Source organism: Pelobates fuscus, chromosome 1 (assembly GCF_036172605.1).
Source record: "Pelobates fuscus isolate aPelFus1 chromosome 1, aPelFus1.pri, whole genome shotgun sequence".
Classification (NCBI taxonomy): domain Eukaryota; kingdom Metazoa; phylum Chordata; class Amphibia; order Anura; family Pelobatidae; genus Pelobates; species Pelobates fuscus.
Window position 1 is genome coordinate 409,921,809 of NC_086317.1, and position 18,721 is coordinate 409,940,529.

The 18,721-nt window shown below is 35.7% G+C and overlaps 1 protein-coding gene across 1 annotated transcript in view; it reads left to right on the forward strand.

Annotated features, from left to right (window-relative positions):
• The window catches only part of RAPGEF3 (Rap guanine nucleotide exchange factor 3), a 71,070-nt gene that overhangs the window by 42,110 nt on the left and 10,239 nt on the right, over positions 1–18,721 (forward strand). The window contains exons 3-15 of the mRNA XM_063428302.1: positions 472–578; positions 3,758–3,879; positions 4,484–4,661; positions 5,364–5,448; positions 5,840–5,900; positions 8,383–8,459; positions 8,999–9,145; positions 9,314–9,429; positions 10,013–10,101; positions 10,833–10,911; positions 12,111–12,261; positions 13,121–13,203; positions 17,706–17,745. Of these exons, the coding sequence (XP_063284372.1) occupies positions 472–578; positions 3,758–3,879; positions 4,484–4,661; positions 5,364–5,448; positions 5,840–5,900; positions 8,383–8,459; positions 8,999–9,145; positions 9,314–9,429; positions 10,013–10,101; positions 10,833–10,911; positions 12,111–12,261; positions 13,121–13,203; positions 17,706–17,745 (1,335 nt within the window). The remainder of the gene's footprint in view (positions 1–471; positions 579–3,757; positions 3,880–4,483; positions 4,662–5,363; positions 5,449–5,839; positions 5,901–8,382; positions 8,460–8,998; positions 9,146–9,313; positions 9,430–10,012; positions 10,102–10,832; positions 10,912–12,110; positions 12,262–13,120; positions 13,204–17,705; positions 17,746–18,721) is intronic.

An 18,721-nucleotide genomic window follows, 5' to 3' on the forward strand; every position in this document is an offset into this window, starting at 1 on the left:
TTGGGTATCCTAAGACACAAACCTTCCTCCATACTTTCTGAACTACAGTATCAAAAGAGGGTGATACTGGAAGACGGCTTGGTCAGTTTCTCTAGAATTAAGATTTTGACGGTAACCTACACTGCCTGCCAATATACACTGGGACAAGTCATGTCATCATAATAATATCTGTTGCCACTCTAGCAATGAACATTATGGCTTCCAGCATAAAGGAATGTGACATGACTTGAACCACAATTTGAGTGAATCACTAAATGGGTATTGTGCAATATAACATGTGATTTGCAAATTTTAGGCAAAAAATTATAATCTGGAAACATTTTCTAGCTCAGTGATTTACCACCTCTGCTAATTTGTACCAAACATTTTTCATTTGTCAATTCATCTACAATACCTGGTTTATGTATAACCTCCCAAAGAGGACTCAAACAGTGCAGATGGTCCTTTCTGACATGTTTTTTTGTTCTCTAGGTGGTTTCACTAAAAGTTTGGAGAGCTGCAAAGGTTTTGCGCACATGCCTTCTTAACATCTCACCCACCTTGATGCGTGATCGAAAGCACCATTTTCGCAGCCACAGGTACTAACACTACTTAATCAAATTGCTTTGTTCATACGTAAATTCATATGTAAGCTATATAGAATGTGACACTAAGCTGTTTGCAAAAATGTTTTTTTCTCATAGACAATTTATAGAATTACATTTTCTTTTGAAGTGTATTGTCAACTGTGTGATTACTGTTAATCTTTAGGTAAAATACATTTAACTAACGTCACCCAACAATTTAGATGGTGGCACAGGCATGAACTCCAATTTTAGGATCTCTGGCTGTTAAGAGTAGTGGTAGGATAACAGCCAGAGAACCTAAAATTTGTATCTTCATCCATAAGGCTAGAATTGAAATCTGCATTTTATGAAGTATATTGATTAAATAAATCAATTTATTAGGCTGGTAGTAGTCATATAAAGCACAGATGCAATTGGGCTTGACATGACTACATTGACATGACCTCATGACCTCAAGTTCCTTTGGAGTTTAGGTGACCTTGAACACTAAACCTGACAAGGAATTGTTGGCATGTTGAGTGTGGGACCTGGTGGCTTGGTCGAGTGGACAATATAGATAAAAACATTGTTTTTATGGCAGGAGTTTCTAAACACAAATCACCAATTATATATGACTTCTTTAACTCTCTGCAATTCAGTTTTGCAGATAATACTTGGAGTTGTACTTATTATTCACAAGACAATTGTTAAATGCGGTATAAAACATTTATATGAACAAAATGAACACATCTCTTTTAGAAATTGTTTGCCTTCAGTAGATATTTAGCTCATTATACCTAACTAAATAGCACAACATGATCTCATCTTTGAAATTACAGATATACTATCGTCATTATACCAGTCATCGGAACACTGTTATTTATCGTTACCCTGTGTGGGGCTTTATTACACACGAAACATGCTATTATTAGACTGATACTTCTAAACACAGTGATCCTCTGGGATTATATTACTGTCATAGAAAACTTTCAGTTTACGTACATTTCAGTTACCTTAGGTAATGTATTGCTGCATTTCAAATCTTCTAAAGAGTCAGCAAAATTTACTTAACAGAATAAGAAAACGCAATTCTGTATTACTGTAGAACTTTCTTCCTAAAAACAGGAGGTTTAAGATGATATTACATACACATGGCATTATAGTTCACATATGTAACTTGCAATCACACAAATAAAGCAAGTTAGACTAAAATGATATACGGTACTGGTTCTATACATTAACTGTCATTAAAACTATGACTATAGACAGAACCACTTTATCCTATGGCCAGTTTTGGGATCTGTTCAGGGCCTCAAATGGAGGAGAAGTCAACTGGAGGGAAGAACGGTGTAGAGGAGAGTGGCAACTATTCTTCATTGCTTCATTATTATTATTGGTATTTATATAGCGCCAACTAATTCTGCATCGCTTTGCAATATAATGAAGGGGGGGAAGGGGGGATTAACAATAAATGAGCTTCATTGTTAATTGTGTTATGAGAATCCACTATTGAAAGCACTTCCTTGGATCTATCAGTGGCCTAAAGGGAGTTTTTGAGCTAGAATTACAATCAGTTTTAATCAATTACGAGGTTAATAAAAAAAAAAAGCTGAAAAAGAAAATGTAAAAAACCTCTGAAGGTCCCCAATTTTCTACTTTAAAAATCCCCTTTGTTTTCAAAGATAAGGAAGAGAGTTAGTTTTCTCAGGTCTACATCACTTCATTACCGTGGTGATGGAGTTTACGTAACATGTAATTCAGCAGTTTCAAGTGGTTTTATTTATGAAAATAGCATAACTGGAAATATTGATCAAGCCAAGAGCAGTTATATTTAATTCACATTATGTTAGGTAGAAAATGAGTTTAGAAAGTTATATTTTTGCTATGATGGCACATGTAAAATGGTATCTGACAATCAAATATCAGAGACACAGTGCCAAATTATGACAAAATGGATTAAACCGACACAGATAATGTCACCTATCAGACTATCAGGTTTAGTGAGACATTAGCTAGGAGAAATGTCACACGTAGAACAGATTTATAAATTTGACCCTTTGATGTTCTAAAAACCTAGCAGTGATATACTCTTGATAATTGATGCATTCAGAGATTAACCAGCGCATTAACCAGATTATTTACTACAATAGCCAATATTACAATAGTGCATAAACTAGATTATTTACTAAAATGGCCAATATAACCACATAAAAAATACAATGTGCATTCAATAACCAAAGCATTGACAGAAGCACGTGATAGCATTGATTCATGAAAAAGGTAAAAAAGCATGTGTAAATTATACAGCATGTAGCATGTAGCATATAACAAAAATATACAGCATGTAGCATCAGCATGGTCTTGTAAAAGGCTCTATAGGCCAAAAAATTGACAGTACATGCTGTAAATTGGATACAATATGATGATTGCATTTAATTAAGTTAAATATACTAATAAATTACAACCCTGATTTAATACATCTGGATAAGCTTTTCAAATAACTTATTTTTTAATAAACCTTTAAAATAATTTAATATTTTGATTTTTTTTTTATATATATTCTTTATTATCATTATTATTCTTTTTATTTTAGCATTTACAAATAATAGTTTTTAAAGTGTATCCAAAAATATTAAATCATTTTAAAAGCTTCTCCAAAATATTAAATCAAGTGCTATATATAATCATAGATAACCGGATTAAAAGTTAATTGAGGAACCCTGCCTAGTGGTTTTGGGATTGGTTGTGTTCCACTGCCCAGCTATACTTTACTTTATTTTGTTTGTATTTTTGCTTGATTTTTTACTATGGGGCAAATGAAAATTATATTCACTGGAATTGATTGTGACCTCTTTATTTATTTTTGTTTTTAATGCAAACATTTCAATAAAAAAACAGATAATAATTATACCAATAATAATTTATTTTTCACCAAAAGAATGTCCTGTGATATTTTATATGTTTAACTTCATATAGCCATTTTCTGTAAATTTTTATTATAACCATATTAACATTTGTTTTATTTATAACATACAACATAGCTTCCCACAAGGAACTTGGCAGAATAAAGATACTAGCTGTTAGTTTTAGAATAGTTTTCAAAGAATGCTTGTCTTGTGGATATACCCATGTTATTATTGTATTGGACTCTCATGGATGAAGCAGATGTATTTGTTTATGTTTAGGCAAGTTCTTGTCTGTCTTCCCCTCAGGCAGTGCTGTTCAGGAAAAGAGCTTGTGGATTGGCTAATGTCCATTGGCTCAGGTCTTCAATCGCGAAGCCAAGCTGTGGGGATATGGCAGGTGCTGGTGGATGAAGGAGCACTGGTGCATGGTAAGAGAGGTGGACATATGTTAAGGACATTCCAATGTTTTCCTAACTCTCAGTTTGAGACAGAACATCACATACAGCCATTTTCACTACACAGACCTGCACACGTTTGTGTGTATAACTATGTATGTCAATATATGCTAATTTTTTAAAACATTTTTATGAAAGCCAAATGATGGCTAACCCTTGCTGTTTATGAATAAAACATGTTAAAACATGTATCTTACGTACATATTTCTCTCGTGCAGAGAGAACTTGCATGAAAGCTAAGGGCAAATTAACCCTGCTCACACTACATTGCAAGCAGTAGGAATTTAAATCCCCATTCAAAGGGCTGTACACTAAGGTCTTTGGCATACACCTCATCTGTCAGTTTGGGGACACTAAAAATGGCCACAGCTGCAGAGTGGAGCCCTAGGTATCGATTGATACCTGGTACACCTTTGTGTGAGGATTTAACTCTGCTCACACCAAAATTGTAGGACATGTCAATACATGGTAACAGCATTAACGGCATTAAAGCTCATTATAGTTAGAGCGTAATGACTTGTCCTAACGTCATGGAGGGATTAAGAGCACAATAAGTCACGATCTCTTCTCATTGCAGTGAGGCAAGAACCAAATTTTCAAGATAAGGATTCACAGTTTTATCGATTCTTCAAAGTAGAACATTTTCTGGAACCAGCATTAAATGATAAAGATATGGAAGATGAACTGCATGAGTCCCTTGTATTCTTGGCCCAGCTGGGGCCAGCAGCCTTGCTTACAATGATCCTTCGTAAACCGTAAGTTGACCAGATTTAAAAAGAGCATCTCCATTGCCTTCAATAGGGGTTCCCCTTCTATTTTTAAACTCTACATGTAACATTTCCAAACTAAGTAAACTATTCTAATCTATCATTTATTGACACGTTTATATCCTCCATGATGTCACAGTGGTCACAAAAAACCCTTCCAATACTTTTCAACAGCACTTCCATTATCAGTTCAGTTGAATGTTCCCTTTACTTTGCAATAAACACTCACCTTTAAGCAATTGTAATGGTTCCAAAAAAGAGATGAATGCATTAACGGAATCATCTGATACTGTACAAATTTAACTTGTCCAACAATTAGCCAATACCCTATATATTGTGAAAGTGTTTATGCAATAACCAAACACAATAACTGCTAAGGCACACGTTACCTCTAAGAATAATTTCATAGAAATCAAGAAAACAACAATATGACATTTGTCATTGTTTGATATCAGTGATGCAAGTAGCAGAACTGAAAACTCATAGAGCTGTTTGTTCCACAGGCCGAACGTAGTGCTCCACCTTACAGTTCTGCTAGAAGCTGTTTGCCTTTTGTAACTAATTCTTAAATGACTTAAAAATGTAGTCTTAGTGACCACATATCTTACGTTAAAAATAATTTCTTTTTCTAAGCACCCATCATATGTCAGATTTGTTCCAATATTTATGGTTTCTCTTTCTGATCTCCAGTCCTTATCAACGTACTGAAGAAGAGCTGGAGGTGATATTTGAAGAATTACTGCACATCAAAGCGATTTCTCATCTTTCTAATTCGGTTCGTATCTCAGTATAAACACATTTACCATATTATCCTTTGTTTAAAACAGTTCTAGTATTATTCTTCCTTTTTTGATTAATACATTAAAGAGTACCTGGAAGATAAATATTGTACAACTAGCCTTATAATATATATTTTCAAAATGAAACAGCAATCATAATCTGAGATTTTTTTTAGTAAATTGAAAAATTATGAATTCAGTTTTGTACTAAACTGCAGAATTTAGATTTTTTAAATATTTATATGGTTATGCATTTCTTGTGACAGTTCCTGTGTGATCTGATCTCACCATTGAGAGTCATTATGGTTATTTTTGGCACGAGCAATTAAATCGATAATAGCATGTGTTATATTAAAATTATGCAAATTGTATATGTTTATTCTCCAGGTGAAGAAGGAGTTGGCATCCGTCTTGGTGTTTGAATCTCATACAAAAGCAGGAACAGTGTGTAAGTACATTGCATCATATAATTGATATTTTTTTAAATGAAATAAATGGTGATTTATGAGGACAGGAAAAAAACAGAGTGTATAGGCGCTCGCTATAACGTGGTGAATCAGTGAGGGCTGCTGTATACAATACAAGTATTCCTAAAAACCTTGTATATTAGTGTAACAAAAAATATATAAAATATGGCGTATACTGCGCCCAAGGGTAATACGTACATACACCTCTGAGGGGAGAGTTGGTAAAATACCTCGGAATAATAAAACAGAGGAAAAAATAATAGTGCAATACAGTTTATAACAGTGCAAATATTTGTGCTGGGTAACTATAGGAAAATCACTCACATAGGGTAGAGCTATAAAAGAGCTCTACTTTGTTCAGCGTGGACGGTATAATCCCCGTCTAAGGATACAAGCTGGTACAGATGATTTTGATCCTCCAGATGAGAAGATGAAAATAAAAGAGAGAGACACTCTGATAGTGTAGTAAGCACTGTAAATCCAGGATAGTAAAATAAAAGTATTGTACTTACAATTTATAGAGCAAGACCTGCTCTAGTAATCACAGCATGGGTGGTACTATCCCCACCTAAGGATATGATGGAACCAGGTAGTCAGCAGGACATTGAAATGCAGGTAAAATAATAAAGGATAAATGGCTAAATGCAATATAAAATAAACTATTTTATTATAAAATATAGAGCATATAAAAGTATAAGTCCAATAGTCCAAAGGGAAGGGTATCCCACTAAGTGGGATACCCTTCCCTTTGGACTATTGGACTTATACTTTTATATGCTCTATATTTTAAGCGGGATACCCTTCCCTTTGGACTATTGGACTTATACTTTTATATGCTCTATATTTTAAGCGGGATACCCTTCCCTTTGGACTATTGGACTTATACTTTTATATGCTCTATATTTTATAATAAAATAGTTTATTTTATATTGCATTTAGCCATTTATCCTTTATTATTTTACCTGCATTTCAATGTCCTGCTGACTACCTGGTTCCATCATATCCTTAGGTGGGGATAGTACCACCCATGCTGTGATTACTAGAGCAGGTCTTGCTCTATAAATTGTAAGTACAATACTTTTATTTTACTATCCTGGATTTACAGTGCTTACTACACTATCAGAGTGTCTCTCTCTTTTATTTTCATCTTCTCATCTGGAGGATCAAAATCATCTGTACCAGCTTGTATCCTTAGACGGGGATTATACCGTCCACGCTGAACAAAGTAGAGCTCTTTTATAGCTCTACCCTATGTGAGTGATTTTCCTATAGTTACCCAGCACAAATATTTGCACTGTTATAAACTGTATTGCACTATTATTTTTTCCTCTGTTTTATTATTCCGAGGTATTTTGCCAACTCTCCCCTCAGAGATTTATGAGGACAGACTGATAAATCTATTCAGTAAACATGGATCAGACTTCTTCCTGCCCAAAGTGTCAGTTTGTCTTTTATGTACAACATTTTTATTGTGTCAACTGTTATGTAAATTGTCGCAAGAATAAAAATAACTTTAACACAGTGTGTTGGCCAAAGTAAGTTCGTCATTCTTATAAAATAATTAAACACTTATCTAATTTAGCGATTAAACTGTCCTTTGTTACATCCAGGTTAATTTAGCAATATCTCTGCTGGGGATTCTAATAAGGCTGACTTCTATTAACATCTAATCTGACTTGTATATTCTACAGAAAATCACTGCACGTGTTATAAGAGTCAGTGGCAGCTAAATTGAAGGAATCACTGAGCTACTTTGTGAATTCCACATTGTTAGAGCTCAGTGTTTGAGAATAACCCCCTGGTGATTTTCCATTGTTATCAAGAAGAAGCACAGAATGACACCCCAGGGAGAAAAACAATTATGGCATCTGCTGATTTGTATTTAACCTTCTCAATGGCCTCTTTAAGTCCTAGGCTAGGATGCCTACAATTTAAGCAACGGCGCAGGTGTCTACAGGTATATCACAGAATTGTGTGTGATATACCAAAGTTGCAATCTCAGACCACAAATATTCTTTATTTAGCTATGAAATAACAGCTAGATTCACTTATGTATTTGAAAACAGTGAAAGCCAAATGAATCATTCCAAATTAAGTAATACCGTAATATAAAAAACATATATAAAATTCTTATTTTTTTCTGCAAATTTTCCATATTCGTGGTTGAGAAACAGTCTAAAATTTAACATTTCTTGTAAAAACAAAAAGTGTAAAAAGGTGGGGATTTTATTACAAAGGTTAGGGTAGAATTTAATTAACAAAAAACAAATATATGCACTAAGTAAGCAATATTTTCCATGAAGAAAAGGGATTAACTTGCAACAATGTGTGATTGAATATTAATTTGTAAGCAGATTGCTGTCGTAGTGAAATAAGCTTGTAACAGGCTTGAAACCACGTGCAGTTTGTTGTAAGTAAACACACAAATGACAGATTGCCTTGTACTTTTCTGTCTGCATGCAGTGTTTAGCCAAGGTGACAAAGGCACTTCCTGGTACATCATCTGGAAAGGATCAGTGAATGTAGTAATTCATGGCAAGGTAAGGCCAACTTTATCAAGTATGTTACAAGACACTGTTATTGTTTTATTTTAGACTCATTATTTTCAACAGAGCTAACAATTCTTCAGCACAAATCAGATCAAAAATTAATGACAGCAAAATAATTAAAACTTCTGAAACACCTTTGGAATGAAAAAAAAAAAAAACTTCTGAAACAATCAATGCTTGGGCATTATGCATATGGAATGCACAGAAAAGTAAAATTCGAAAAACCCTCACTAGGTTATTCACGAACATGTGAATTATTGTGAATTCAAAGTGAATTTCACTTTGTCCTGTCCTGCCATCCTCACTTTGTTCCCTGGTGCCTTGCTTTTAGGGACACCAGGGATCGTAAAGTAAGGATAGTGTGCGCGAATCATTAGATGTTCTCCTCTCTATGCTCAGGGCACTAGGACTACATAACAGCGCTCTCTGTATAGTCCGTCCTTAGTGATCTGGCATGCCTGCCTTTTCTTCACACAGACCTGCCCCCTTTCCAGGTTGACCCTCTGTTTTCCTCTGTTTTCATTAAACAGGGCTTGGTCACAACCCTTCATGAAGGTGATGATTTTGGACAACTGGCACTCGTGAATGATGCCCCGAGAGCAGCTTCCATTGTCTTGCGTGAAGACAATTGCCATTTTCTGCGTGTAGACAAGCATGACTTCAATCGCATCCTCCGGGTCAGTGTTTTCATACAAACCCTGTTTGACTTAGTAGTTGTCATCTGATTTGCATTGTTATATCTGATTTACATTAAATGTACAATGCAGACAATGGTTCAGTTACAACAGTAAACCACTGTCCTAATGGCCTAATAAAAGCCTAACTAAATATGGTTTCTTACACAGGATGTGGAAGCCAACACAGTGCGTCTTAAGGAACATGGCAAGGTGGTTCTAGTTCTTGAAAAGATCCCGCAGGTTTCTGGAAACAATTCTCAAACAGCTGTGTCTGGCAATCACAAGTGAGTTTATTCCATTTGCAGAAGAATTAATCTCTGGTTGATATGTTTAAGCGCTTCCTTAGTGAAAATTGAAGAGAATCTAATGCACTACAAGGATCTGCGCATCTTCTATAGTTCGTGGTAGAAAGAGTTCGTTTCTGTATTTCTTCAATCTGTTCCTAAAATTATTGTTTGAACACTCAGCCCCCCTGCACACCTCAACTCCATTATGTTTCTGAGGACAGTATGCCATTACATACAATTCTTGTAGTGTGTGTATTGTATACAAGTTCTTATCAACAACTTGTAAAGGGACTTATACATTTAATGGGAAACTTATCCACTATTCCAGGGGTAGGCAACCTTCGGCACTCCAGATGTTTTAGACTACATCTCCTATAATGCTTTTAAAGCCATAATGCTAACATTAAGGAGGATGTAGTCCAATGTAGAAATCTACCGGTAAATGAAATGAAAAGGAAGAGATTGGGTGCAGGTAAAAGTGAGTGTTTTTTGCAAAAGGGTGCTTGCCCTATATTATATTATTATCGCTATACAGCCTGTCAATCAAGGTTACTGACAGTTTGCATTCTTTGCTTTCTAGATACACCGTAATGTCTGGGACAGCCGACAAAATTCTAGAACATTTGTTGGAGAACATGAGGTTGGATTCAACACTTAATAATCTAGAAGGTATGTGGAGAGATAACATTACATCTGGCACTGCGATTTCTCTGTTTGGAAATAACATCACATAGTGTAAGATATGGAGAAATAAACTGTCAGTGACCAATTACATTATTTATCACATTATTTATTTTACTTTATATATTATTTTACATACCCTTTAAACAAATTTTAAATTTAAATTCTTAAAGGTTTCAACATTTTTGTTACTACATTTTATTTAACAATTATGTTACAGTCTTGTAGTTATTTTACATGTTATCTTTATATTATACTTTTTAGAACTATGAATTGTGGTTGGCAGAATATTATATTTTCTCATATTTTCTGTGTACACTAATATTTAAATGGTAGAAAAAAATGACAATTGTAAGATACTATTTGAAGTTTTAGCTGTCTTTGGTGCAAATATTTATTTGATGCACCATTTTCCGGGTTAGAAAGGAACCAGCTCTCAAAGGGAGAAGGTTTCAGAAATAGTTGGTGGAATCGAAAGGTTCCTTTGTTGTGATTAATAAGGCACCCTCCGAATGCAATGTCAGATCATATTTGACTGTTTTGGAGGTGGTTCTCTGGACTTCAGTGCACCATAAGCATTCAATTCCTCCAGAATTTTTTTTTTTTTTGCTGATAGGTAGACAACATTTAACTTGCAACGACTAATGAGAGCTGATATGTTATGACAACATGTGACTACAGGATACACTTTGCTAATGACATTTTCATTTAATTTACAGATTCTTTTGTCGAAGATTTCCTCCTGACGCACAGTATATTCATACCAACACCTCAGCTGTGTCAAGCTTTGCTTCATCAATATCCTAACATCATGTGTGTGTTCTAGAATTGAATATTGAACAACCTTAAATCTGATTATCAATATAATCAGCATAGAAGAGACCAGGTTTTCCAGGTTGTTTGTACAATGTAGGTCTGTAGGATAAGGGAAAGAAATTGTGGCTAGAAAACTGATATTCTGTTCCTAGAATTGAAAACATGGTGTATTGTTCCTTATATACAAAAGAGCATTAAACTATGAGTGGAAGTTAAACAGAGTCTGTGCTATAAAATACACACGTAGCCCCAATAGGGATATGATCCAGATCTAGAATGTGCCTAAGTTCAACAGCAGCTGCTACTTTTCAAGGTTCCCTCTAGATTTGGCAGACATAGTAAAGCTCCCATCATAGAGTTCCTTCTAGATTTGGCAAACATAGTAAAACTCCCATTGTAGCGTTCCTTCTAGATTTGGCAAACATAGTAAAACTCCCATTGTAGCGTTCCTTCTAGATTTGGCAGACATAGTAAAGCTCCCATCGTAGAGTTCCTTCTAGATTTGGCAAACATAGTAAAACTCCCATTGTAGCGTTCCTTCTAGATTTGGCAGACATAGTAAAACTCCCATTGTAGCGTTCCTTCTAGATTTGGCAGACATAGTAAAGCTCCCATTGTAGCGTTCCTTCTAGATTTGGCAGACATAGTAAAGCTCCCATCGTAGAGTTCCTTCTAGATTTGGCAGACATAGTAAAACTCCCATTGTAGAGTTCCTTCTAGATTTGGCAGACATAGTAGAGCTCCCATTGTAGGGGTCGGCTCTGGAGGGACACTCCAGACTGGACTCCTACAATGCTTTAACTTGCTGACGTGCTTTCTGTGTGAGAGTTTCCTCTTTTTTAACTTAAAAAAGTGCAGATTTTTCAAGTTAACCTTCTTACACCCCCTTAGATGTCAAGCTGGATAACAAGACCTGCTTTTTCCTGGAGTTTAGCTCAGTAGAGTTAAACTCAAGAGACAGACAACTGTCCAGAGCACTTCGCTTGCAAAGTCTCTTGCTATTCCAAAAATTGCAACACTCTTAAATGTTTCTAGTTATTATAATATGATTCTAACTTTCTAAGAATTCAGGGAACAACAAATGGAGGGTTGACCAACTCTTGTGCATGGATGTATTTGACCAACTCTTGTGCATGGATGTATTTTTTGTTGATATGAAATAGACCTTAACAGCTAATTAGGTTCCATGAGGAATTATCTGAAGATAATGAACCTGAAAAGGCAACATATTCTCTTAACAAGAGACAGAACACCCTACGACTTGTTAGTTTATGGGTCTCCCTCTATGGGAGACTATTGCAAACTGAGCCAAGTGTTAAGAGTTTACTGGAGGTAAGTAGAGAACTTTGTTGAAGTCCAGCCCAAATGAGGACACTTTGATTTATGTTCTGTTCATTTCCTTTTAATTAAAAAAAAAATGGAAACACTTTGACACAAATATTTTTAAATCTTAATCTACTTAATTATAGTATAATATGGCTGTAATCCAATTGACTATTTTACAAACAAACTACAAAATGTAAATATATATTTGTTATTATTTAACAGGGACGGTATGGTTAGTCTTCACTAGTTATCAAGTATGTCCTGAGGTCTAATATACTGATAGACATGTAATGTCTGCTTTTCCCACATTTTCCTTGAAACACAGTACATACGTGTATGTATGTAGATGTTTACTTTTGCTTTAATATCACATGTGGACATCCAGTAGTGGCATGAGATTGTAATTAATTGCTGAATGCACAACCACGTCAATGCATCAATATATAGAGCAGAACAAAGGACACACAAACACTTTGCAAACTATATCTCTGCTATTGGGCACTAACTACTTTACATCTTTAATGGTTGGATATATTTAAACACACACACATGCACGCACGCACACATACGCACGCACACATACGCACGCACACATACGCACGCACACACACACACACTCTCTCATTTTTGCTTCTACTAAATATGGTCGCAACAAAAGGCTTTCCAAATGATTCTTCTAATACTTGCCTTGATTTAACAATCTTTCTGACTGATTCAATACTGTTTGGAAATTTTTGTAGATAAATTACGGTATTTGGAAAAAATCTTCTAACAGTGTTGAATTAGTCGGAAAGCTTATTAAATCGAGACCTATGTTGGAAAACAGTACGATTGTTTGAATTGCTTTCTTTTCCCCTGTGCACAGAAACTTTCAGAGTACATCAGCAGAGACCCTCGTCTCCTTGGGATATTAAGGGAAAATCTGCAAGATCGAAAGAAGACCAGAATGTAAGTATTGATAAGCTACTGTAGACCTATCAAAAAACAAACAAAAATATGAAAAAGCAGGTACACTGATTTATTTCTAGATGCTTAAACACTCTGGGTTATTTACTTAAGTGTTTATTTGTCAGGAATTTAAAGTGAATTTCAATTTCAGTCCAGAATAGAGGAATTGGAAAAATGATCCAAATCAGATATAGGGTTAATTCGGCTGTTTTGGACCACATGTTTAATTTTTCTGTTACTTCACTTTGTCGTTTGTTTTTTTTCCAGTAAACACCACATTTTTTGTGAATTGATAACTGAATGAAAAACTTTGACCTAAAAAAAATAAAGGATGTAAATAAATTCTCCAACTCGTCAATAGTCGCAATTTAGCTATTGTAGCCTAACCTTTGCATTTCGGTTTTCGATTCTCGGCATATAGTGAATAAAACCCATTGTGTATGTTTACAATATCTACATGGTCCATAATACTACACTCTCTTCAATTTAATCTTATATGTTTGATTACATTGTAAATATTACGGTTCACTGCAATAGGTCCAATCACCTTTTAAATTACTGTCAAAATGTTTAGACTGTTTTGTATTTTTTTTTAATGAAATCTTGCTTTTAAGTACAAGATGAGGTTAATATATTTTTTCAAAATCAGCAATTATTTGATACTCATAAAAATGTACTCCAAGTACCATGACCACTTCAGTAATTTTAAGTGCTTATTATGCTTGATGTAAGAAACGGTGCAGATACTCAGAACTGCTGGAGATGTACCACCTCCTTCAATTGTACCTGGCCGCTTAAGTCAGCTCTGCGTCTGTGTCTGCGTCGCATTGCATGCTGGTGACAGATGACCAATGGTGGCATGCTCCACCCCATGCCAACTAAGTCCTACCTCATCCTAGGCTTATGTAAATCTCTCCATGTGCAGTGAAGGAGAGTAACATAAGAAAGATCAGGCTACAGGCTTGGGATCTCAGGTATGTTATACCTTTCTTTAATTTTTTAGGGTGGGTGCATACCAGAGAGGGTTAATACACCAAAAACAGTATTTTAGCAGTACACTACTTTTGCTGTTTTGGTGTGGGGTAACCCATTAAATGCCAATTTGTCTGTTTTTTCTTTATATTTCTTTATAAAATATTTTACCAGGATTGATGCATTGAGATTTCTCTTGTTTTTAAGTATTTCCTGGGTCCACAAAACATTGCATTGTTACAATAGGATACAATATTACAACAATACAATATACAAACTATAAATATATATACACACATATACAAATGTAATATATAACAGGTAATAAATATATTCAACCATGACAGCTGCATTATTTGCTGAGGTATATTGCCATAGATCTCTTAAAAGATTTTAGATTGAATGAAGATTTGACTGTGTCCCTGAGGTTATTCCATAATTGCGGTGCTCTGTAGGAAAAGGAGGGTCGAGCCACGTTATTTTTGTATTGCGGTATGCTAAATATCGTGCTAGTACTGGTTATAAGAGGTGGGACCAGCCGGGGTGAGCTTTCTACTCAGGTAGAGTGGGAGCTTCCCAGAAATTCTCTTATGCACAAGTCTGGAAAGATGAAGAGTGTGTTGGGATTCCAACAACAGCCAGTTTAGCTCTTTTAACATATGACAGTGGTTGGTAAAGTAATTACATTCTAGTACAAAGTGGCAGAACGAATTATATAACGTATTACATTAAGGTGGGTTTGCGGTGCGGGTGCATACACGACATCCCAGTAATCGATGACCAGCATTAGCATCTGTTTCCTTACTGTAGGGCTTAGGCAGGATTTGTTTCTGTACAGGGCACCTAGTTTTGGGTAAAGTTTTGAAGAAATTTTTTCAATGTGAAGGCCAAAGGATAGATTGGGGTCTAGCATCATACCTAGATATTTAAAAGAGCAGACTTCTGTCAGTGTGCTATTTGAATTTGTTCTGATACACAATTGTTGATTTAGCAGTTTACGTAATTTAGGTACAGTTCCAAAGATCATTGTAATGGTTTTGTCAGAGTTTGCTATTTTCCATCCAATTTTCTACCTGTGTGAATTGGTTTTGGAGCACAGCCTCAAGCTGCGGTAGCTTGGGTTTACTAGCGTAGATTACAGTGTCGTCTGCATACATGTGTACAATTGAGGATTTGCAGACGTTAGGCAGATCATTTATAAATAATGTGAATAGCAGGGGGCCGAGTATGGAGCCTTGGGGAACACCACATGTGACTGGAAGAGGGAGGGAAGCACTGTCAGAAATGGCCACATATTGCAATCGGTTTGAAATATACGATCGAAACCAGGTTAGCGGAGTTATTACGTTTTTGCAAAAGAATGCCTTGGTCTACTGTGTCAAAGGCCTTGGCAAAATAGCTCCAGTTAAGTCTCCTTGTTCCATGCCAATTTGGATGTCATTGCAAACCTTTAAGAGGGCAGTTGAAGTTGAGTGATTTGGACAAAAGATTTATTAATCAGGGATCAGATAATTTGATCATTGATAATACTCACATAGTTGAGTTTGGACGCATTTTTCCAAGATTTTTGACAATACAGATCAATGATATCGGGCGATAGTTAGATACCAAAGTATAGTCACCACTTTTATGGATAGGTACAACTTCTGCAGTCTTCTAAAGTTTGGGTATGTATCCTGACACCAGAGATTCATTAATAAGGGTAGTGACAGGTTTAGCAATTGCTGGAGCATTGAGCTTCAGCAACATTGCTGGGATTTGATCTGGTCCACACTGGTTTTTCATTTTGAAATTATTAAGCTGTTTATTAACGACACTTACAGGCACAGGTCTAAAATTGAATTTCTCTAAATGAGGATTTGGAGATTTGGCAGGGCCTGATCTTTATTTGCGGTCTGAAAATTAGTGTAATTTGTTATCTTGGCAACCAGGAGGGTAGCACATCCAGCAAAATAATTATTAAAGGAATTTGCTTCATCGAGGGGGTGTTGCCGTGTTTGGTTGTCCATTTTGACAGTGGAGGATTGGGAGTGGATTGTGGGGGTTTCTATGCTATTTATGATTTTCCAGAAGTTTGATAGGTTGTTCAAATTTTCCCTGAAATATTGGGCCTTTGCCATTTTTGGTTGTTTTGTTCATGCATTTCGCCAATGTCTGTAAGTACAGTGATCGGTTATGGAGCCAGTATGCTTTAACTTTGACCACAGTGAATCTCTAAACTGGTACATTTGAATGAGGTCAGCTGTAACCCAGGGCAGTTGTGTCCCTTTTAGTCGCACTTTATGCAGAGGGGCATGCAAATTTCAAACACGCAAGAGCTCGGACTAAAAAAATGCAATTGCAGAGTCTAGATCTGGTGTTATACCTAATCTGTGCCATGGTATGTTCTTAAGATAATTTAAAAAGGATTCAGGATTACATTTTTTTGAAGGACCTGGTGCTTTAATCTTGGGAGGGGATTTAGTGGCCTTTATTTTGCGTATGCAGTACACTAGACAGTGGTCACTGAAACTGGTAGGGAGAATGCCCGCCTCCTAGATTCTGTCAGGACAACTGAAGAGAATCCAATCGAGCAAGGTATGGTTCTGGCTTTTAATATTAATGGTTGGGGAGTTGGGGAGGAAATTAATTGTGTTAGCTGCAAAGTCTTAAACAGCATACATGATTTTTTTTATTTTTAGGATTCATCCATATTAAAATCTCCAAAAACCAACAGTTCACTTTTTTGGTTTTGAGCTACAGTTTCACTAAGTAGTTGGGCTATGTCAGAAACGTAGTGCACCGGAGAGCTAAGCAGGCGGTAGATTCCAAAAACAATGATAGTTTTAATGAAAGGGATCTCAATTGTACCAGAAAGGAAATCAAAGGCAGAAGGGGAGATATAGTTTTTTAAAGGAGTACATTTTATGGACTTGTCAACATAAATAACAATGCCTCCTCCTCTCTTTGCTCTGTCATTTCTAAAACATGAATAACCTCTTTATTGCAATGGTGGTGTCTGGTATTTTAGTTGTTAACCTGATTCCGAGAGCACAATGATTTTTGGTTTGTAATGGGAACTCCCAGTTGAGGGAGTAAGCTATGGATGTTGCATTGCACAAAAGAGAGGCTTTTTTGAGTGGGGAGATTAGGACTAGAATTAGCTGGGGGACCAGGGTTAGACTCCACATCATTTGCAAGGGCAAGTAACATAAGGAATAGGAATTTGGACATCATTTTTGTTTGGACATATAGTGAATAAGATACTTTATAATTTTGTCAGGTGGGGGTTGGAGGACTATTTTTTACAACGCTCCACCAGCACTCAGCAGATAAGTTACAGGAACAGAGCAGGCCATGGTGTATGATCATTTGTGTTCCAGTTTGAGGTGTGTGCTTATGGCGGTAGGGATGTGAACAAAATTGAAGTGAGAAAATGGTTATTAAGAATTATGGGTTATTAATAATTCTATGTGTATGAAATGTGGGCAGTTGGATTGTATAGTGTTCCACTGTGTTAATGTCTTTGCATCATTTTTTTCTGCTTGTAGAATGGAGAGTAACAGTGGAGGAACCCCTCCCATGACAAAGGTATGTAACACAGATTGTTTTCTTTAACAAACTCAAATATGTGCTTTTCAAAAAGTTGATTTTGTAAACTTAGTCCTGAAGGGAACTTAGTCCTTGAAAATAAAGTACAACTATGGAGTGACTTGGAAACAATTAACAAATAGAAAAGACATGCCTGCAGAACCAATTGTTCATTATATAATAGAAAAAAATCCTGAAGCATATGTATAGTGCCTTATTTTGCATAATTGGAAGCTTGGACCTAGAGCTGTTGATCCAATTGCTACTGTGCTATATGATGTCAGGTGTGTTTAAGGGGTTTATAATCTGCATTTTCTTACATTTATCGAACTCTTGCGCCCACATTTTTATTTTCCTTTAAACAAAGCAACAAAAATACAAATGGGCAGAGAGAGAGTATCCAGAAATGTCAAGGAATAGAATTATCAACTACAGGACAGTAATACTATTTTAAAACCTTGCATTAAAAAAAATCAAATGTGTACTTTCATAAATTAGGGCAGGAGGGACCTCCTGTAAACTCTAAACCAGGGGGACCAAAAGGTAGACCCCCAGATAGTGTAGAACTACAACCTTTGTGCCTTTAGAATGCCTTTAGATTGACAAAGCATAATGGAAGCTGTAGTTTTACAACATCAGGGGATCTGCTTTTCAGCACCGATGCCTTTAATCCCTCCAGCAAGCTATCCTGAAAAATATTTGTATTTTTGGGGTTATTTGTTTATATATATATATAAGCAATGTTTGGCATGTCTGGCACTCACCCTATATGTTGAAAGCGCTGAAAATATATCCAATACAAAAAATGAACACACTCGCCTGATTAAAAAAAATCTAATTAGTGTATTAAATATTTACAAAACAGATCAACGTTTCGACCCTACGGTCTTTATCCATTTAATAGGTCGAAACGTTGATCTGTTTTGTAAATATTACACTATTACTATATTACAATAATACACTAATTTTATTTTTT